At 42.5% G+C, this 23,080-nt stretch overlaps 1 protein-coding gene across 6 annotated transcripts in view; it reads left to right on the top strand.

Annotated features, from left to right (window-relative positions):
• LOC111266806 (latrophilin Cirl) overlaps positions 1 to 8,608 on the top strand; it is a 263,176-nt gene extending 254,568 nt beyond the window's left edge. For 5 of the 6 annotated variants that reach the window (XM_022844624.2, XM_086971117.1, XM_022844610.2 and 2 more), the window contains one exon: positions 2,812 to 8,608. In XM_022844624.2, the coding sequence (XP_022700359.1) occupies positions 2,812 to 3,990 (1,179 nt within the window). In that variant the 3' untranslated portion in view covers positions 3,991 to 8,608. The remainder of the gene's footprint in view (positions 1 to 2,811) is intronic. The other variant, XM_086971130.1, reaches the window with a different exon arrangement.
• The last annotated feature ends 14,472 nt before the right edge of the window (positions 8,609 to 23,080 follow it).

Genomic DNA, 23,080 nt, shown 5'->3' with positions numbered 1-23,080 from the left:
GAGGTCCCTAGTGGATTCTAGTTTGGATGATATTCTTCCACCATTGACCTTCTACTCAAGAATACGCTGTGTTAACTAAATATCCTTTTCCTATCGTTACCATAATATGTACCATTTGTAGGTTGTTTACACACCTACACCCTCTTTTGCGCATCCTTGATAATAGTCGAAGTATAATCCCTTTCACTATCTCGTTTTGAGTTGCAATCTAATTTTTTCCAATGAGCAGAGCTAGTTCAGAACTTTATTTTGCCCCTCATCTCGTTAATTGGGAACACTAAACTCCGCTACGCTGCGTTGCTCCCACAATCACTTACTACGCTAACTCTGTGTCTTCAAACTTTTTTCACTCTTTAAATACTCTTTTCATTTGCAAATTCGACCAGAATGCATTGTTGTTATTTTAGATGGTCGCCGTGGTAGCGGGTCGCTGGTTATTGCTCTTCTGCGTAATGAATGTAGATCTTCTTTTGCACACGCGCGCACTAATAACGTTAGCAAGCCTTGACTCAAATGACTGCTCAACGAGAACGACTAATGGAGAATAAGGAAGCTTGTTATCAGTCAAGCACGAGTGCAATGCATCGCATTGGTACGTATGCAAACTACAGTTGAGCCAGTGCGACAAAGACACGCTAACGGACCAACTGTGGCTGCAGTCAGGGGTTTCCCGTCGTCTATTGTTACGTCAGGCAGACAGGCTTTTCTTCGCGCCATTTTCTGCTGTTGCTTCGACGGCGGCTGTGTCTGTTGCTAACTTCGTTAAATTTTTTTTTCCCTAACCCTGTTAACTCGGTTTGGAGCTTGCTTGAAGCACCGCTATTTCATGCGTGAGCACTGCCTCTCGGTGTACTATAGTATATGCCTTCTCTGTGCATCGACCTGTCCGTGAAAGTGTTGATGCAACCCTCGCAAATCATTCTCGTCAACACGTAAATCCTCACAACGACCGTAGCTTATTTTTTTTCTTATTTCTTCTGCCTCGTTGCGTTGCTGTTGCTACTGCTCCACCATCAGCAAAGCGCAAAGAGCAGCAGAGCTAGTGGCAGCTCTAGGTAAGTCTGGTGGCTTTGTCGTTTCGTCACTTACGTCGAGGAGGTGCTGCGTAGGGCGCCGCCCGGGGGCGCGTCACTTTTTTACTTGAGCCGAAAACGCGAAGCAGCGAGACTGGGCGAGCAAAAGAGATGATGACTCGGTATCCGTCCAACTCCAAACTCCCCTTGCCCCTCTCTCGATTTTCCACTCACTTTCTCTTCCGTTGTGTCAATTGCCAACATTCGAGCCTTCAAGCTACAGCTCTATCGTCCTATGTATCACCATCATTCAGCTGGCCATAGCTTCGGTGTGTATGTGTTTATGGGATGACACACGAAGAACATCTTAGGCTAATCCTTGATGGGCGTGGTGACGGCTTTCGATGACGAAGTAGTGATGTGTGCTATTTACTTTGATGTATTAGAATTTTAAATTTATACTCACTATACTTACGTACATCGCTTTCGCTTGTTTTCTACCGCGTGCTCCTCGTGTAACCTTAGCCTGCCCCTCATTCTCGTGGCCTTTTAATTCAGCGTTCAGTGGGCAGTACCAATAAGTATCTTTTACTGACATCGTTATCTCTTATAGCCTTCTCTACCCTGCTTTGTTTAAAACTTGTCTTGCCTCTTGAACGAAACGCATTGTCAGTTCGGCTTCCTCTCTTATTTTCGCCTGCCTTTACAATCCCTAGACGCAATAGTGCCATTGGGGCATATCTCTTTGTGCTACCTATGTGGTCCTGCGCCTTTGCAGGAAGCGTAAAGCGCGCAAGCAAACAAAATGACTCAACGATTGTGAGAGAGAGAGGACGGAGCTGAGCAAAGTTAGGTTTAAGGGTTGAGACTAGAACGGCCCTCAGGGCAGCTCATAGGCATCTTCTTTGCTATTGCAAGGAGCACTTTCCTCTGAGAGTCTCGACCCTTGATCAGCAAGGAGTGAAGTGTAGAACTGGGATGAGGTTTTCCTATGTGCCCTGCTTAAAGAGGCCTTGAAGGCGCCGTGATGCGCCGCCCACTTCCCGAGGCGATGATTGCATTAGACTCATTAGGGCAACGTCGCCATCCCGGCTTCTCCTCCCCATACCCCACCTTTAACACTGAAGCTATTTCCCAACTATGCCGATTTCTCAACCTAGTTTGTCTCTGTATTCGTTTGTCCGAAGTTCGTCATAACGATGATCATCATAATACCACAACCGTCGGCGGCCGTTAGCAGTGGTAACAGCCGTTCGAAGCAGATTAGCGGGCAAGTCAAACTTGATGGCCAATGCAGATTCTTAAACATCTTATCCATCCAGTGCGCTTACTATACTTAGCGAAGTAACTCTCTCTAGATTAATGCAGAGTACAGATATTACAGGCCAACATATGGCTAATCCAGTACATAATATCAAAAATGTTCGAGCTCGATTCCAGCTTTTATCAAAATGCTTGCCTATCTCCCCATTAATCACTCACAGAAGTCACCAGACTGCTACTTCTTGCTATCTTTGCTTCAAAGTAATTTGTTTTTTTTTTTGTTTGCATCCGTTTTTCAACCTGTTTGGGCGTCGGTTTGGTGAAGGACTTCTTGCGGTCACTACGCCATGATGCTGCAAATCAAGCGGCCTTTGTTTGTGGTTATCTTCTTCCCATTACACATATTCATCTATCGATACAGCTGTAGTGCTATAAGATTGTGGTGGAAACTACGTGACATCCGAATATAATGAGTTAACCGATTTGCCTGTTCTTGCTTTTTTCTATTTCTATTTCTCTAATTTGATAACTTTAGCCCCACCCTTCGTGGAATACGGATCACAAAGCGGTATCGGGGCTTACGGCGCAGTCTCTCGGCCAGATCCCGGTGGTTCAGCAGCAGCATCACCACCATCATCTTCAGCAGCATCAGGGCGTCACCGTGGCAACCATGGCGGGAGGGGGCAAATTTACAATACCTGTTCGCCCATCTATGGCGGACAGAGCGGGGGACAGTTCGGCAGCGATTCTAGTTCTTACACCGCAGACCATCAACATCGGATCGAACGGGACAGTGAGCAACGGGACGGGTGCGACATCGGTAGTGGGATCAAACGTCATAGGCAGCAGCAGCAGCAGCGGAGTAGTCAACGCCAACGACCGCGCACGTTCTATGGCCATGGCAATGAACAGCTCTCTTAGCAAATCGCAGCATAACCTCGCGCTAGAAGCCATGGGGATAGCTGGTAGCCAGGGCGGCCACCCTCACCATACGCTAGGCAGTAAACAACTCCAGGGTCAGTGGGTTCAGTGGCGCGGGACACGAGCTGGTCCTGCCAGTGCTGGCCAAGCTGGGCCTTATTCAGAAGCATCGAGCGTGTATTCGGCATTCGCGGACCACATCTACGAGTCGATTGACGTGGGAGGAGGAGCTGCGGCGTCAATGGTGCCTCCACCCGCGCCTGCAGACTCCACGCCCAATATACTCTACGGCAACACGGCCGACATGAGTCTAACATCAGCGGATGCGTATGAGCAACGCCAGCCATTAATCAGCAAGTATCCATCGATTTCGAATCAGCTCGACGCAACGTTGGCGCGTATGACACCATCTGAACGGGCGGCCACAACTCGCCGGGCGAAACAGATCGCTGCGTCCACACCTGTCGTCCAGGTAAATGGCCAACTGTTCACGCCACAGCAGCTGTATGAGGTGGCACTAACGCAGGCGCTGCAGGTGTCCGCTAAGATGGAAGAAGAGCGTGCAGCTGTCCAGCAACAGCTGTTAGCTGCCCAGCAAACGCCGTCGCCTCACGACAATCAGGTGATCGCCGTTCTTGACGGTGAGAAGGTCGTCAGCCGCATCAACCCATTAGATTCGCCATCCGGCTCGTCCAATTCCTCGTCGTCATCCGCGTCGTCCGATGGCAGCCCCAGCAGTGGTGGGCTTAGCAATCCCCAACCGCCGAGGTACAACCTAAGTACATATTGTTAATAATTAATGTACATACGAGGTCCGTCCAGGTTGATCGATACCAGATCCACCCCATTGGGCCATTAGACTAGGTTCAAAAGTAAGAAAGAAACAAAATGTGAAAAGTTCGACGTGAATACCTGTGTATGTTCTCGTCCTGTGTGTGCGCGTAACACGCATAATGCATTATGTATCAGGCCAGAATTTCTTTTGGAAACACGCAAAACAGTGAAGTATTGAGAAGCAAGAAATCGTCGCTGAAAAAGCCTCTGCATAAAGGTGTCCGAAGAATAAATTTGACTCATTGCGAATAATTAAAAAATAGAAGGCCAACAAGAAGCACACTGCTGTATCCGGACGCCGCCCCAGTGGAAATAAACAGAAAAACATGGACGCTGTTCGGTGGAAAAACAAGCTCTAAAAAGTACTTACAGTTTAATTGGTACACAGAAGTGTCGAGTACGAGAGCGAAAAGGCTGGGCGCAGCGAGCCGGCTGTATATTTATTCTGTGTATATTCCACTGCTATTAAGTGAAATACTGCCCCATCGTAGCACCTTCAGAACGACCAGACTGCCGTATCGGACAGCCCGAAGTTTGAAGGTGTTGTTGGAAGCCACTATAAGAACCCACCCATTGAACTGACCGCGCATGGACGGTCAAAACAGGGCAACAAACACAAGAACACCCGGAGAAACATGGTCTTTGTGATGCCGTTCGCCAGGGCCAATGTAACCACATACGCTGTAAAAAAAGATATTTGTCCAATGCTATTTAATACTAACGATGATAATAAATGAAGCCATTAAGTGTTCCGTAAAACCGTTACAACTATAGTGGAAATACTTGCCAGAGGCAGTTCTTACTTGGAGCTGCATTAAAACCGGGCCAAGGTATCCGACACTGTCGATTTTCCGTCAACACTACTTATACCGCAAACAAATATAAAAGTACTGTTAATTTTTCAGGCTCAAGAAAACGCCTGACCCAACCGAAAGAAAAAATCTGCCTCAAAATTCATTCATAAATCGAGTGTAACCCTAAAACTGAACAGAAACCCTAGAACAGAAAAAGAGAGAGAGAGAGAAAACAGGCGCCAGGCAATTCGGACGAAAAACATGATGGTGATCTATTGTGAAGATAACTGTAATTTCGATGGAAAATCTGAGTATCAGAAAGCTGAGTATCTTTAACTAGTATGCTAGATAATTATATAGAATCAAACACACAATCTTTGTTTGTATATATAAATGATGATGACAAAATGAGAAAGAAATATAAACAGAAACTACTTTCTGTTGCTACGAAAATATAACACGAAACAAAGAGTCGATGATGATCACGATGACGATAGTATAGTTTACAACAACGACAACAGTAACAATAAAAACAACAATAAAGCTGAAGGGATACAACGCAATGTGAAGTCGCCAACCACAAATAGGTTGACGACAACTGCCGGCGTGCCGCCACCACGACTGAAATCTCAATCAAAAAACCTGTTTTCTTTCTTTTTGCTTCGACATAGATATAATAGTAGCGATTTAAAAAATAAACATTCTGTATACACTGTGTATACCAGACGTCAGGCGAAGAGTGAAATGACTGCTATAAGCTGGAAGACTAAATACAACAGCAGCAAAGAATTGACCCAGCGATTTCTTCTAGTCGAAAGCCGGCCCATTCAGGCAAGACACGTAAATAACACGACAAAGCTGGCGTTTTCGAAGAAATTTTCGATTTTATGCATTGTAGCATCCCCAATAAAGACACACTGACACGCACGGACGCAGACAGTACTACAGAGGTACATTGAGATTATTATATTGTGTGCAAAAGTCACCTTACACTGCAATTGCTCGAGCCGCTTCCTTGAAAATAACCACGATAATTATTCCTATTATTACAATGATTGATGAAATGTCTTTTGTGCATACCATGTACATACATTATACATATAAACATTGCTGCAAGTAAAAATAAAGATGATAAGAAGATACTTTCACACTTCGATGATAACAGGAAGCAATCAATTATTTCATAAAGATCGACAACTTTTGCAGAATGAAAAAAAAATGGGGGGAAAAGAGATAGTAAACACTCAGGGGAGTACCTAAAACAGTATATAGGTCCTAATAAATTGGTCACTTTGGAATAGTCTAAGTTGAAGAAGGCGGTAGTTCGATTGGTATCAACTAGAATTCGCCGAAACGTTAGCGCGTCGTAATCGAGCGCCGGATCACAGATGAGGGTATTCACCGTAGTCACTGAGCAGACGACGTACGGACACCGATCACTCCTTTAACGAGAATTAGGTAGGGAGGAAGGGTCGAATAATTGACAAACGATTGGTTATTGATATTGGTTTCGATTTATGTGCAGCCCGAAGGGTAAAGGCAGAGAGAAATGACGGAGCGAAAGCAAGAGCGCTGACCCAGTTGTGCTTCCAAGCTTTCCCAGTCACCCATGCGGTTCGCGGGCTGGCGTTGAAACACCTCACACGACTCAGTTGGACACTGCAGTTTCGTCTGCTTCATATAATATTTTTCAATGGCAATTCGGCCAAATATGGCCGTAAGTTTCGCTTTTGTAAATATTCTCCCGTTACACCCGCGCACACACAGGGACACGCATGCACCATACGCATATGAGCACACGATAAACCCAATAGAATTGACACCTACATAAGGCGACAGATAGGGCGCAGGCATGGTTACGTAGAGAACTGAAACCGCTAGCGCTCACTGTATGTACAGTGTAAGGACATACAAACAAAATCGAATAGCCGGACACATCAAGGTGGCAAACAACTGAACAATGCTACCCCCTGTGGAAAGAATCAAGAAATCAGGCAAACTGACCTTGAGCACGCGCTGAAAATGTAATCGGACCGACCCTTGCGTACACGTGAATTAGATAGACTATAGACTAACTACAGGAACGGATAAAATAGCACACAAAGCTCAACGATCATATTTTCCAGTATGAAGGAAAGACAAGCCTTACTGATATCGAAGCGTACGTATAAAAGATCAGTAATTGCCGACGCGAGTAGAACGGGCTGTTTTCGTACATACAGAATACAAACACGTCTGATGTTGCGTCGGATGCCAGGTGTGTGCGCGCGTGACACATTTGTTTCAGTTAGCCATTACGTACATATGGTAATTTCCGATGATAGTATCATTGAAACTACTATTATCACTGATAGAAGATTAAGCACCAGTCGAACGGAATAAAGATACTAACACTATAGACGATGTCAATAAGTAGTAGCCGAATGAATATGATCATGAAGGTACTAATAAAGACTATGTAAGTAAGTATTGAAATGCCGAGGGGTTCAAAGAATACACACGAATAGAGACAAAGCGTGGACAAAACGCACTGTACCCGCACAAGTTTAATTAGGAAAAGTTGTCTATTGGCCTTGAACCTAGTTAGAACCGATTTAGAGGCTGCGCGCTCGGGGCCGCTTGTGTAGTTTATATTGATAATCTAATCACTCATATTCGTATGCTTGGATCGTGCCCAAATGTAAACAACCCTGTGTATAAAGATCTTGGTCAGTTTTTTAACTTAAGCTGTTTTTTTTTTCGCTCCTCTTTCAATTAATATACACTCTACTTGTACCTATACCTTACGAGGTGTTAGAAATAGATAAAACTTTTACCTGGATGATCGTTTTGTTGACTCGTCGTACTGTGAAGCCGACAATTGTTTTAGTTGCCATTCTATTCGTTTGTTTGTTTGTTGTCAATGGCTGGTTTCGATCTTTCCTGGTAACCGCTTTCCTCCGCTATCTTTCGATTACGTTTTAGTCTCGATTGAACAAAAGCGAAGACGAACTCCATATAGCGCGCGGCACTCGATTTCGAGGCGAAGACAAAAAGCACGGGGTTGTCCGTCAAAGACCGACAGACGGACACGGAACGGAACACGTTCTTTAGCGCGCTACGCAATAGCGAAACTGAGACGAAAAAGGGCGGTAGGGCATGCGGGCGAACGAGAAACTTAAACGACAGACAGGGAACGATCGCTCTACAGCAACAGGAACAGAGTAGCAGTATAGAAAAGGTCATCGGAAAAGTCGAAGTAAAACCGGAAGCCCCCCCCCCCCCCCGGAAAAGTAGACTGTATAGGGGGCTAGCTGTAGGCATAGGGGAAAAGCAAACGTTTTCGAGAAAGATGTTAACGCCGATGAGAAAACGAAAAAATGGGCGGGGATGAAAACAAAATGGTGAAATTCCAATAATATGTCCTGTGTGACAGTATGGGATGAGAAAGATTTCGATAGACCGATAGTAACGTTGATGGTAATGGTGATGAGGATGACGATCATACTGACGATGACAACCTTGTTGATAATGGGGGTGAGGAACGCATTCTATTGTATGAAAGAAACTGAGAGTGTCAAGACAAAGTAAGACACGGAAACAAACACACACTCACACACACACACAAACACACACACACACACACACACACACATACACCCTAACATGATTTGAGACGATGAGAGCTATTTAGAAAAAAAAAAAGAAAGGAACAGGTAAAGATGAAGAACTTCAATATAACTTGAGGAGAAACACATTGCGTTGATGTACAGAAAGTGCCAAAATAAACGTTTTCCAGCTGAACTAATCTTTGTTTTTCTTTGTTGGAACTCGCTAGAATAGCATACATTTAATATAATAAGCTGATATGCTTGCACGATAATAATTGGCTTATGCAACGGTACGATTTTTAAAATTAGAGCCATAAACGTTTTGGCGAAAAAGTTGTTCATATTGAACATATTTGATTGACTATAAATAAAAGCCGAGTTTGAAAACTGCTTTTGCTTATAATATTTAGAGCGTGAAAATGTGTGTGCGTGTGTGTGTGTGTGTGTCTGTATAGGCTCGTTTATACTGCTGGGTAAATAAAATATTATAACACAATGAATATTTGAAATATTTAAATGTATTGCTATTTACTAGGGGAACAGGCCGTAGCCTTAGGCTGAAACCAATCCGTTATCTTGTAGCAAATCCCATTGTATTGATTACCTATGAATAATCATTTGACTTATTTTTCAAGAGAATGACAAACTCTAGGCTTTTATACCTCTCGACAGGCATGGTCTTCCTTGGCCTAAGGTAGTGCAAACCTCCGGTTTCCTGGCTTGTGGCGCAACAGTGACCACTAGCATACGGTAGGTCTTGGCAACAGTAATTCTATCTTCAGATTTTATGTCAGACAACTATGATGACAAGCCAACGTTGTTTCTACATGAATAATGCTGCCAGCAAACAGCGCAATACGTATTTGTGTAGTATCTGCTCCTGGATAAATTTTAGAGATTTCGTTTTTTCGTGTCTGATTATTGTAGGCCACTTAATAATGGTGGGATAATTTGACGGGGTCACAAATATACATATGAAACTTCGTAAAAACGAGAACTCAATCGTTGTTCTTCTCTTCGAATTAGGAGCTGAATGGACAAAAAAAAAGTTAAGCTTGCTTCATTAATTCGTGCACCAGATGGCCACTGAAAAGTTTGTCCATTATGTCAAATGTTGTGTGGAACTCTCGATGGTCCTTCGGCAGTACTGAACATCTCTTCAGTTCTAAATGGCATTTAGAAGTTGGAGCTTATTCATTTAATCTATTGTTGGAGCTATATCGAGTCTGATGGAAAGTCGGTAAGTTAGAAAAACATAATTTGCTGACAGCTAGGAACTTTACATTCAGCTGAATGTCAATACGCCTGTCCTATTACTGCCGTAACTCAATTTTAGGTCAATCGGCTTGTCGTTAGACGAGACCTTAATACTATAAATTATAATGCAACTGTATTAGTCTATCTGAGAGGATCATTTTAGCAAACCGTACAAAGTTCTATTTCTCAGCTCCGCAATAACAACAGCAAGAACGAGAACAATAAAATATGCATGTCCTCTACCCGTATCCATTTTATTATGATTTATTTCGACTTGGCCCCATCGTTGTCTACTATGTGTTACAATTTAGATAGTGTTACATGATAGTTTGGCTGAATGTAAACGTGTCGTCCTTAGAATCGATTGTCCTAGCCGCATCATTTACTTTCGCTTTGCAGCTGTACAAGCAGGCCTCAGAGATCCGTATAAATATGGTGCGTCAATGACGTGCCTTACCATCCGATATGAGATAAGCGGCAAGTTTATTATACCAACACCGTCCATCAATCCCACGCTAACGTACCTCGAACACAGTTTTTCAATAGTCTCGTAATAAAGTAAAGGTCATACCAGCATCTAAAACCCGAGTAAGTTTTAGTTTTATATCTATATAAAAGGTATGGCATCGCATTGAGCCCGCAGTCGAGGTGGGTGTTGGTTATAATATATAAACATGACCGTTGTGAATGACATTTCTATATAAATAACAATATATATATATATATATATATATATATATATACACGCTATAAACGCATTGGCAATAGTAATAGTAATTAAATAAGAATCTTATTATCAAGTTATCTAATTAAAATATCACTTCTAATCAATACGTAATAATTGTGCTACTGAGAGGTAAAACTATCAGATTATATCGAATCCAGATTACATTATTTCCGCCGTTACGCTATTTCTTGGAATTTAATGGCGCTAGCAGGTTATACCGTGCGACGTCTGTATCAGAACAAGACGTTATGACCCGCAGTTCAGACGATCGATAAACATTTACGTAGTCTGCACCCCGGAACAGAAGATCCGTCCCATCTTGGAGCTCTTCACAACTACGCCGAGAAATCCTGCTTGTGACCCAGGCATTTTCTCCATAACTAGTCGTATAGATAACAAGACTCCATTGGGAAGAGTTGGCGTGGTCCGGCATCATCGTCTTCTGCCACCTTGTCCCATCCAGAGAGGAATCGTGGAACTGTGTGGAAACGTGCCGCTCGTGCGTCTAACCGTTTCATCTCATTGCACGCAGCGGTAAACTTGGTTTAAACGCGGCACGCATGGATTGATTCGTTATTACTTCTGTCGTTGTTGTTCTTGTTACAAAAAAAAAAGCATACACACCAACAATGTCGACTGCTTTTGGAAACTGCTTTTGCTTATTTGGAAGTCATTAAACGACTTAGCTTGTGCATTATTACATTTTCCCAATGGGATATACGTCGTGAAGACTGTGGCGTGCAGCTAGGACATGTGAGAACAATAACGGTGTTGATTGATAGTAGCATATGGAGAACCATATATCCACCTTCTACATGCACAAGTTAAATAAACCCATGGTGTCTTTTACACAGCAGATGACAAAAAAAATTTATGACGTTTTTTAAACTTTAAGTCCGATGTAAAAATACCTAAAAAGCGTTACCTATATTTAATGATGTAGATCGAATCGATTACAGATTTATATAGTCTTCTAGCTGTCAGTTTTTACAAAGCTTCTTCAAGAGCGGTATTTCCCGTAAAAAAATAGTCAACAGGTACAAGGTAATGGTTGTCCGTGCGTAGCAGCAATCTGCGATGCTTTAGTACATCGTTTAGTGTACAAACTGAGTGAACAATGTTATGATTTTATTGACATTAGTCGAACAGATGCTGGCCGAGATGAGCAACGATCCCTATATAGTTAATGTTTTTGTCCTAGAACGAAAAACGTGGCCCACGTTAGACTCGATCTGCCTGTTTATTATTATTTATTTTCTCCTTATTATTTCTCCAACGTAAAGACACTCTGCTGTTGTTCGCTGTCAGCCCTTTGAAGTATGCTTTTAAAAGATTTTCATCCACGTAATCTATTTATGTCAAAAAAAAATCTGCGAAATGCGACTATTTAAAATATGCCCATCCGATAATGAATCGTCCATCCTTAATCAACGAGGTAGATGCAAGCTTTTTACAAACTAACTTCAAATAGTCATCTCGTAAGCTAGGCTAATGTCAAAAAACAAATGCAGAAATAGCCGAATGATTATATACGATAGAGGACCAATCCAATGATCGTCTATTGATCAAAGAGTCGCGCTATTGAAAACCCAAATCGCTGCTATATTTTTTTAATGAATATGAGCAGTGCCGAAAGGCGTACACTTGACCCAAAGCATATTGTTAGCTCTCCCGTGTCGATTATATGAGCTATTCAAATCTGCCGAACCCCAGCCTACGTTTGGGTCTGTTTAGTTGTATAAGAAGAGGCGTGGGTTGACTAAGGAAGTAACGCTTCGCTAGCTATGCTTTCATAGAAAATGGTCTGGACATTAATGTGCTATACCGTTACTTTAATATGTACTCTCAGTCAACCGAAACTCATTAACTGGTCCTCGTCGATTCGAGAGCCAGTTAACAAAGGTGGTTAACGTGCCGCATGCATAAGATGTAGGAGCGACTGCCAAAAACCCACAGCCCGTCGAAGAAAAGAACGTTCAGCACGTTTTTGTCTTGTTTCCATTAACTTAGCATAAAAAAGCCTGTTCCTAAATATCAAATATAAACATATAACGGACATCCCATCATCCGTTTACAATAAATGGTTTTTATAGAGTATTACAGTAATCGCGGTAACGGCTTTCTGCTATTGTATATGATCGAATACGATCACGATCAGATTTTATGTAAAGGCTCTAAATTTATACTACATCATTGGGACTATAACGGACAGAAGGCCGAGCAGGCCATAGAGTATGCTATGCTTCGAAGGTTTGTGCCAGACATTGCAATAATGAAAGCAGCTTTTGTCACCTACGAGTTCAACCGTAGAAAAATCCAATAGACATAATGAATACGACAACAGATGTAGTAACAATGGTAATAACTTTTTTTTTTTTTTTTTTTAATAACACAGATGAAATAGATAGCGTGTGTCATGGGTGGAACGACCTATATCTGAATTGTGTACACAATATATACATTAATATATAACGAATACGTTTATAGATAAACGTAGAGTTTTGATAGAAAAAGCTATGCTTAAAGGATTGCAATTTGAAGGTTTTTGCTCCGTTCATCATTTTGCAAGACGTTGTAGACAATACTCAAGGGCAGTTAGTCAAAAGCGCTGCATGTAAATTATGTCGTAATTAATAAGCTAACAATTAACAAGATTTATATTATTTGTATTTATTGTACGTTTTTTTTTGCTAGCAAAAGCCGCTATTAACAAAACTTCAACAGTGAGAATCGTTTGAATAACCGAAAATTAACGCTTTTCTTAAAAAAGCAAAAATTGTAATATGAATGTAAAATTATATTGGGTAGGATTAGTTATATATTTAAACTTTTGACCAAAAATCGTACACAGCTGACGCTAAACTACTCCATTTTTGGCCTACTAATGTCAGCAGTGGCCGGCACGCTCGGCACAGGTTCAGGTATTATTTTCAAGCAGTCAAGGAAAAGCTGCGAATAAAAATTCAAATCTTACCCAAAAGCTGGTAAGGCTGATTAGCCTTGGAGCCCGCTATTTGACTGATTCGTATTGGGATCCTAACGTAAATATCGCTGTGCTAGACATTACTCTGCAGGTACCGCCAGGCTGTTACTTAGTTAGACTAGTCAATAGGGTGTACTCACCTAATTGCCTTTCAAGTCTTGCTGAATCTAGTTTAAGCGGTAAAACAGGACGTTCCCCTTAATCATATGAAAAGTGACTATAGGCGTGGACTGGGAAGTTGGCAATGGTGATCTGTTTCGCTTCCAAAGCAGAGCGTCAATAAGATATTTAAAGACGGTTATAATACGATACATTCTTGAAGTGCGCGCTCTGAAATTCAATTTAATCACGGAAAACGTTGTCTGTTGTTCTTCGACCTCGTTAATATGTGCTTCAAATAGCACTCTTGTTTTGAAAATATAATACCTAGGGCACATTTTTCACTCATAAACTCGAAATTTTTCATTGTTGTTATTATCTTTACGGCTAGTACTTACTAAAAAAGCCTACACCGCGGAAGGGTAGAAGTTAATCACACTGTGCCCGTGCACATGTATACGGTGCATCAGCAGAAACAAGGCAAAATAGATAAATATTATCAAATACTCAAGTACCGCGTTGCTACATACTATATCAGAGGGCACGCTAACGTTCGGGATGTGTATCTATCTTCGTATTTTCCGCCAACGCCTGAAGAAACCTAGTAAGACGAAGGGTCACCTCCGAAACGGCTACAGAAAAGTGGAGAATTCAGTGCAAGGCTTCAAGTGATGACGTAAATCACTTATTGTGTTGGAAAAACGAAATGTGTTTTGGCCTGCGCTCTTTGAAAGAAGTTGCACGTACATTGAGCAAAATGATAATTGTCTGGGTATTGGTAGTTGGAATTTTAAATGACCTCTGACTTTCCTCGCGAGCATGTTTGCTTCGCTCAGCTGAACGAGAAAAAATAAGAGCCGAACCTGTTATCAAAGTGTGCATACGGATGTAAACGCAACCTGAATGAAATATTCAGCGCTCCCTTACTCCTCATTCCTTGCTCATCTGACTTTCAGGTCAAGCATAGATTTTCGTGACGAATTTCTGTGCTCTTAGGGGGTGCCCCCCTCCGGTTTATCGGAGTTACACACATTGGCTAATATAGTATTCAAAGACTAGTCAAGAATAATCATCTAGAATGCGTAGCATCGTATGCCTTCCATTCCAAAGTAGAAATTCTACGCTTTCTTTGAGGGAATTTAAATATTTCAACCATCATTTCTCTACTATAAGTCGTTATTTATAGTGTACTTTGAAATTTCCTAGAAACTACTATGAAATGTTATTAGTGCCGAAATAAAGTTTACCTTTATTCGAATACATGAGTACGCTAACTGTGAGTCAATAGCTTGGGGGAACGCTTTCAGTTGGTATCGGCGCTGAATATGGCTACCGATCAATATGGTTCTTGCTTAAGAGGGGGATCGAAAAAGGTCCTTTCGAACAGCACGTACAAGAGGAACTAGTAAACCGGCTTACTCTTACAGCTTACTTTATACTCGACGAAATCCCACACCTTCCGGCTCCGTTCACCCGATAGCCGTAAATATGATAGAAGAAAAGCTGTTGCTCATGAAATGACTTGACGAGTTAACGGGGAAGCAGCTTGCGGTGCCAGAGGTTAGATCATGAATCGGTAGAAGCACCCCACAGAAAAGCGCGGGGAAAAAGCATAGCCTAATGGTGTGTACCCGCGTTTCCCGTGCGTAAGCTCCAATATTTACGATGGAAATTCTTCTAGCAATGTCCGCCGTATGCATAGAATCTGATGTCTAGGATCGTGAAATATATAGCAGGCCGATAAGGAAGCGTCGTTCAAGCCAGTTGTAGGGGCAGTGGTTTGCACGTAACGGTAGACGATAAAATAGGTTTTGCCAATAGGTACAATGTGTGACTAAAGGTGAGTGGAACCATATATGGAATGATATATTTTATGGATTTTAGGAAACAGTTCGGCGCTTATTCTTCATTCAGGCAAAAGTCCTTGTCATTTGACGATCATGGCTGCTCAACAATAAAAGCCTACGTAATCTGTCGCTTTTTTGTATTTACATGATGCCTTATTTTATACCTCTTTCAAATGTTTACGGACTAAATTATAGAACGACTATCTTCTAAACGACATGCTTTTTTTATCATCAAAACTAGTTTTGGAAAAGCTGTTTATACATTAGCATTGCGTATCTACAATATACAGAGTGTTTAAATATATAGTCTAATGAGTAAATTAAGAGCTGTTTTTGTTCTCACATGTTATACTCATTGATATTGCTTCGGGAAGAACTAGTTGAACACCTGACCCGGCACATCCATGACGATTTCGCACTGAACAACGCTAAGTGAAGCTATGCGATCGAGTCCAGGCAACGTTTCTAATTGAATTTATCGTAATGAGAGATATTTCCGCAATATTAAAACAATATGATAGAATAGCTATACCGTGTTTTTGTGTAGGTGTGATAAACAAACATAATCGGATTCTAAGGAAAACATCCTGTAGAGCGGTGTTGGCTAAGGCGAGACTAATTATAGCTTCATAGCTAGGCGTAAGCCTTACAACGATTTTTTTTTGTACAATGTACATTTGCGATTGAGGCCCTTCGTTTCTAGTCCTATTTCTCTTGTTTCGTACGGTATGACTTAGAAATTGGCAAAATCTAATTCAATCGAATGGCTTTTTCCTACATAGAAAAATGACACGAAAGCCAATTTTAGCCAATTGTTATAGCCGGAGGCAGTCAAGTATTAGGACTAATGCAGGACAGAATGGATGATTGGTTACACGTTTTTGGGCAGAGAGGTAGAAAAAGCAAATTAAAATCAAAGAGTTAGAATTTATCTTGGTCTAGGGCAAATACCTTTAGGCTTCTGCACACACAGGCAGTGGCTCCTAAGGCCACAGAAAGAAGTCAAGCTACTTGTTTACTATTATAGCTTTCGCTTGATAAACCGGTTGACTGGTGTGATCCGAAATACAGTCTTATGTTCCTTGCGACATATCTGCTCTAAAATGCACGCCTATATTAGCAGAACGTATGTCATGTAGAATAGCGCCGAACTTGTCCGCCTATCAAAAATAGTTGATTAGGCCATTCGTAGTAAAAAGTGAAGACCTACTTTTGTTTGGAGACAAACTTTACGGCCAGGCCATGTCAGCCAAATGAGCTGCTTCTAGAAATCTCATTGATGTGTGTAGCATTATTTATTAACCTGTATTATCACGTAGAGTAACATGTTAAGCACTCATTTGATACGGAATAATTTTATTTGTCCTCGTTGCTCCATTAGCTAGATAAGTAGTTTCGGTCCGCAGCAATGGTCCTCTATGGCGTCACCCTTCGCCTTTGCCCCGTTATTAGCGCACCCCTGTTGTTCCGTCTACGCATGGAATATTTGGGGAAGGCTAGCTATGTTTTACGTAAGTAGTTAATGCGGCCACTTCGTTGTTTACAGTGTCCTAGGTCGGCCAGCACGGCCAGGCGGTAAAACCTGGCCGCGTACCCCGTCAGCCCCCATTATCCCATTTCCCTTCATGGGTGACCGCCCTCTGAATGTTGGGAATTGCTTGAATTCTCAACGACCTTGTGGACTGCTGTCTTCGAAGCTTCACTCACACATGATCGTAAACGCAAGAACCGGGGCTGTTTTTACGGCCTATACGATATAGGGAAAAAATTTGCAGTACTTTGAATCTACAGTGAAACTAAACCGACCGCAACTGAAGCTGATTCTGCAATTGCGGGCAAACTTAGGTAATAGCTTGTTAATTGTAGCAGTCAGCGCTTTCTTTCTTCAGTGTATATGTGCGAATTACTTAGCATCGATGACATAGTGATACGGGTATCTGAATGGCGTCAGACATAGCAACTTGCCAGCTATCAAAGGTGGCGGAAAGCTCCTTCCAGTGAAATTCACTTACTCAGTCGAGAACATCATTCGACGCTTAGTTTGCTAGAAGCTGCGGACATTTTGAAGGTGTTTTACAATGGGTCCTTTTTCGGCAGAATGTTCAACAGAGATTTACGAGGCCGTTTGCTGCTGTTTCTGACTATTCCGTTAATTCTCTGCTTATGTCGTCAGGCGTAACAGTTTAATGGTGTTGGTTAACTTGATTCCATCAGATCGAAGTCCGGTTGTTGGCCATTGTCTAAAGCTTCATGGGTTGAAAGCTTAACTTCGACGGCTTCCACTTTCAGAATTACCTAGCTAGCATTAACGTCACACACACGGACTACTTCCTCACTATCTGGCGTGTTTGCCAAGGTCGCTGAAGTCGTATCGGCTACCTTAGTTACACTAGACAACTACGTAGTAACAGCAATGTAGAGTGATTGTAATCTGACAAGCTGCGTTAAAAAGCCACGGTCTACTGGCGATGATTTTTTTAAAGCAGGCCAATCTATTTGTATTTCTTCCTGCCTCAGGCCCCAATGTCAAAGGGACACTGTATATTTATCGTTCGAACTATTTTACTAGCCCAGCGCCCTGGCTGTCCTGGCCGCGCGGAGATATTGCCAAAAGCGGCAGAACGCTCTGAATGATGATTAGCGGATTTGCCGTTCGCGTCGTGCTACCTGAGTCCGAGAAGTGCACTCGATAGTAAACGTTAATGTAGAAATTTGCTACGTCGCTCGTTGTCGTCCCATTATTACTCTTGCAGTAACCATTATAACCAAATATAGGTACAATAAGCAACGTTATGCATTACGCTAAACGTTCAGTGGCACATCCAGCCAGTTGTACGGTAAGCCTTAAACTGCCTAGGACACTGATTGTGTTCCAGGTACTCTCTACTACACTACGAAGCTGATTAACGAAAATTACATTTTCGTTTAATCTTTCACGTTGATTTTCGCGTAAAATAATTAGGAACTAAAAAAATAATTGTTTTGTATGTATATGTAGCGTGTACTTTTGTAGGTATATATATAGATGTACCTATGTTTCGAATGATTTTCTCTGAACATATTTTTTTTGTCTAACCTTTACCTTGCAATGCCTTGTATCTATTCTGTGAACAGCTAGGCGATATAGCTTTCTTGATTCTTTTATAGATGTCGCCACCAAATTTAATCCAATTAAATTAGTTGATACCGCAGTCGCCCACGTAGACACATACGTATAATTAGTGACGTCCGGCCTGAAATCTTTCCGCTATAATAACCTTGTACAAGTATAAATAGCAAGCGCAGCTTCCGTGGACACGTTTGTTTACCTCCGTTGCGAATACGATTTCGTTATTAATTAAGATTACGGCGTAAACATTGTGTAAGATTTTTACGAATTTCAAAGGTTGCACAACCCTCTGTGCACGAATGACCACGTTTTGCGATTTAGGGACTTTGAATTTAATTTTTTTTTTATTTCCCCATAAAGTAGCGACCAAGCGCATACAACGTACGGCAACAAATTGCCCAGATGGTCTCACCTGCCATCTGGCGAGTGGGAAGGAAGCCACGGGTCCAGCCTCGTGCAAAAAAGAATAGCTCGTCCGCACGCTCGTTCAACGGATAGCGCGTAGTCCATACCCCCTTCGCTATATATGTCCGTATGCGGTTTGGGAATAAAAAGAAAACCTTTCACGGGAAAGCGGGACTAGACACACGGGAAAACGGAACACTGGTACCACAACGGCTGTGGGTCGTCACAAGGGCGGTATGGAGCCGCGTTGCATGGAGAACACCGCGGCAAATCTTGCTAGTTAATCGGTGGGGAGGAAGGCGAACCACGTCCAGTTTGTTTGTTGTTCCCCCTTTACAGCCGCGCCCAGACCGCTTGTGTTACCGCTCACTGCACGGCTGCCAACGCCAGTGCGGCTCGGGCGGTTCGTGCTGCTGTTTCGCCTCATCATACTTTCTGTAATGGTCCGTTTCTTTTAATTCACTCTCTCTTTCTCGACTTTGCTTCCTCTTGCTCCGTGTCTCACAGACTGTATCTCTAATCAGCGCCGCCGCCGCCGCCTCCGCTTGCACATTTTCGTGAGCACCTATGTTCTTCTGTGTTGGATACGAAATGGGCGAAGTGCGGTAACAGACTTCGAAAGTAACGAGAAAAGTAAGAGGAGACTGCAGAAGTTTTAGGAGAACGTTTACCCCAGCTAAATGACAGAAGAGGAACCACCAGACTTGGAACTTAAGCGTAGAGCATATAGTAGTGTTGATTGCAGGGACAGAAAGGGAGACAGAGGGGAAGGGTGGGCGGATTATAAAAAATTACAATCACCACAAAGGTTTGTGCTCTGTAGATTGCAAGTGACAAACTACCCCTTGCTTTTTTTCTATGCTCTTCTGCGTTCTGTAGTCGCTATCGCGTTCTTGTCATTTTTCGGTCGGTCGATCAGTATATAACGACGACGATCACTAGCAGCTTTTGCCATGGTATTCGTTGATTTGTCACGCAATCCCTATGGCAGAACCGCTGCCGTCATTCAGCTACTACTGTTACCAGCGAAGGGGTTTGGGGTAAAGCTGCCACGCTATGTAAGGAAGCAATTAGAGTTGTTGACTTTGGGACAACGTTACGATTACGAAGACTTGCCCCGCCTGGGCTACCACCACCGCTGCTGCCAGCGTTACGACCTGGATGCGCGATGCAACAGAGATACGACATGAGAGAATGGTTACAGAGAAAAAGCTTGAGTGGTAATAAACGAGCAACAAACAATAGGAAATGAGGTAGAATCCTGGATGGATACGTTGGTGCACGTCCAAGACGGCGGGGATGTCGGCGACTAGGTTCTACGACACTTCAGCGTGGCGAGCTCCGCTCATTTACGACGATTATAATGGCGTCATTTGCGTACGCGATCAATGCAATCTGACAAAAAAAGCGCGCCGGTCCAAACGAGCCGTCTGCCACGTCGAGGTGAAATATCTCATCAGGCATATTGCACTTCAGTCCTTCTTATTTGAGCGGATATACATTGTCTCGCAAATGACACACGCAGACGCACGTTCGACGCTAGGACATGCGAAAGGCTTCTACTTGAGCCTGAAATTACAACTAGCTAAAAGTTTGTATGTGCAGGCGGCTACACTTAGAATCACTATTTTTTATTTACATTTAGAATCACTACGCGTCATTAATTCGAATTATACTGATCGAGTGTCCGCAGCATTTTTTGTAGAGAGTATGTGACAATTTTCACAATCGTCGCCATTTTAAAAAGCTGACTACCTATATTAGACTGGTACCCGAACGACTCCCCAGGACTTTTTTTAACCTGAACGGCCCCTTTATTAAACAAACCATTCTACTACCTTTTTTCTATAGTTCGCATTAAACGACATAATAATTTTTTGGTTATTATTACTATTATAGTACTATTAAATAGAGTACTATTAGTAATATCCGTAATAGTACGCATAGTCAACGACAGTCGTACAGGCTAACGCTAAGCAACAGTCATGAGTGTAACCCAGCATCAGTCATTTCCATTTTTTTTGCTCCCTTCGATTTTCCATTTCCAAACCCCATCTCCGCCCTCCGTTTGTAATTTATCTAGCTGCAATGTCCCACAGAGTGTGAGCCGTTGTGGATTACGGTCAGCCCGTATTGAGTGCTACATTGGCAAGTGTACATGATGCAATATAGATTTCAAGTATTTTCTTTTCGAAGACGATAGCCGCTATCGACCAGCCGCCTCTGCTTAGAATAGCGCACCTCAATAGAGCGCTGCGTAAATCGCTTCGTGCGTGATGCCGCAACTCTTGTTCCCTGCTTGAAGTTTGGCGAAAATCTCTCGGAAAACTTTTCAGTTCTTCAGGAGTTATTTTTCTTGTTACTCGCTGATCCACCAGTGGCTACGTTGTAAGGGGGAAAAGCGGCTGACATCATCATCTGCATATAAAAAGGTATCGCATAGTATCGAAGTAGCAATCTAAGCTTCGAAAATTAGCTTCAATGCTCAAATGACAGTAGTCAAAGCTAACAACAACGTTTGATAACTGAGAATTTATATATATTGTCTCAGACATGGTAAGATGCACCCCAGTTACCCAGTCAAAAATAATTCATTGACATCTCTTGTGTACTCTATGGCCTGTGGTGTACTATATCAATGAGGGGGTTATTATCATTGAGATTCGTTATTTCTTGTCATTTGTTATTTAGTACTATGGTTTTTCACTCAAATTTTTTTGAAAAACTTTTGAGACACTTTATTCTTTACTCGTGATAAGTGTCGATCGAAGAGCCATTTGCTATTACCATCAAATTTGGTAGATGCATTTTTTTAAAATTTGATTTACTTTTAAGAAAAACGTACACGAGTACTTTTAATTGGTGGGTAGCGACTCTTCTAAACACATGATATTATTAGTCGGAAGTTTACGTAGCGCATTCTAGCTCTACGTTTTTGCATTATTTCTTCGCCAGTTTTCCACCGTTCCGGTACCTCAAGTCCTGTTTTCAATATCGAATAGTATCTTCTTATGTTGGCAGGACTTTTTTACCCTTGCAATAGCCAAAAATAGTTCTACCTGTTCATTTCTGCTCGGTCTTCTGCACATGTTCCATCACACATTCCAGCATCGACAGCAGCGGCAGCAATGGCATCAAACAAGATCGAGAGCCGCAAAGACACTGTTCTTTCCGGTACTCACTTTGACCTCTTCGTGTGCGCGCGCTTCTACGTTCGAAGCAGACATCTTTCGTGGGCCTTTGACAAACACTTACAAGTCTTGCCTGCTCGAACCGCAGAATTAGGCGGTTATAAGCGACGAAACCAAAAAATGCTTGTTCATCTCGCCAGACTAACAGCGGCCGAATGGTGGACACATTGACCTAGGGCACAGCGGAAGCACTAGAGAATAATTTGTCGTTCATTATTTTTAAAGTGGGTGTTGTTGATATTTGCCCTCATTTCTTGCATGCCATACATCTGCTAGCCACGACTGTTATGGTAGGTAGCTATTAGGTCGAATAGAAACGGCAGCATTTTCTCTATCTGGCATAGCTATATATATATATATATATATAGCTAATAGACAGCATTTTTAGCGGAACTACAGATATCCATTTGGATACACCCCAGTGGTAATTTTCGTCCAGTGCCATCTTAGCCGATGATGTTGTCCTGCTAGTTTCAGGTGCCTGCTTGTGTTTCCAGTAGGCTTCGTTCCAGTAGATTTCGTTTTTACTATTCTTGCGAAGGATCTCTTCGACTCGCGTTAGTAATAACAGCTATTTTGGATTCGTAGGCCCGCTCCTGCCGGCGATGACGCGGGTGGCAAGCGTATTTCGTAGCGTCTTAAAATGTTTTGCCGGACGGTTAAACCGAGTCGTCTGTTTACGCATGCACTATCTGCGTGGCCCTGGGAAGCGTGATACGCCAACGGGGTGACAGAATGCCCTAGGCGACCAATGACCTTAAACCCGATTTTTTAAAAATATTCTTCCTACGCGTTGCGCTGAATTTGAGACAAGCTCAAAAGAGATGACTTCAATACGTTGAATTGGTATGAAAAACGGTACTGACAGCAGCGATGCCTTGTTGACCCTTCTTCCTTCTCTATCACCCCAAAGACGCGTGAGTTGCGCTCCGACTCGAAGGCTTTCGTAGCGTTAAAAGCCGCTGCGGATGAAAGCAGCAGGACGGCGCTGGATGCTGAGTGGCTGGCGTTTCAATGCTACAAGCTAGTGGCAGGCAGCTGGGAAGC

The sequence above is a fragment of the Varroa jacobsoni genome, unplaced genomic scaffold, assembly GCF_002532875.2.
Source record: "Varroa jacobsoni isolate VJ856 unplaced genomic scaffold, vjacob_1.0 scaffold_120, whole genome shotgun sequence".
Classification (NCBI taxonomy): Eukaryota; Metazoa; Arthropoda; class Arachnida; order Mesostigmata; family Varroidae; genus Varroa; species Varroa jacobsoni.
This window is presented reverse-complemented; position numbering and strand designations above follow the sequence as displayed.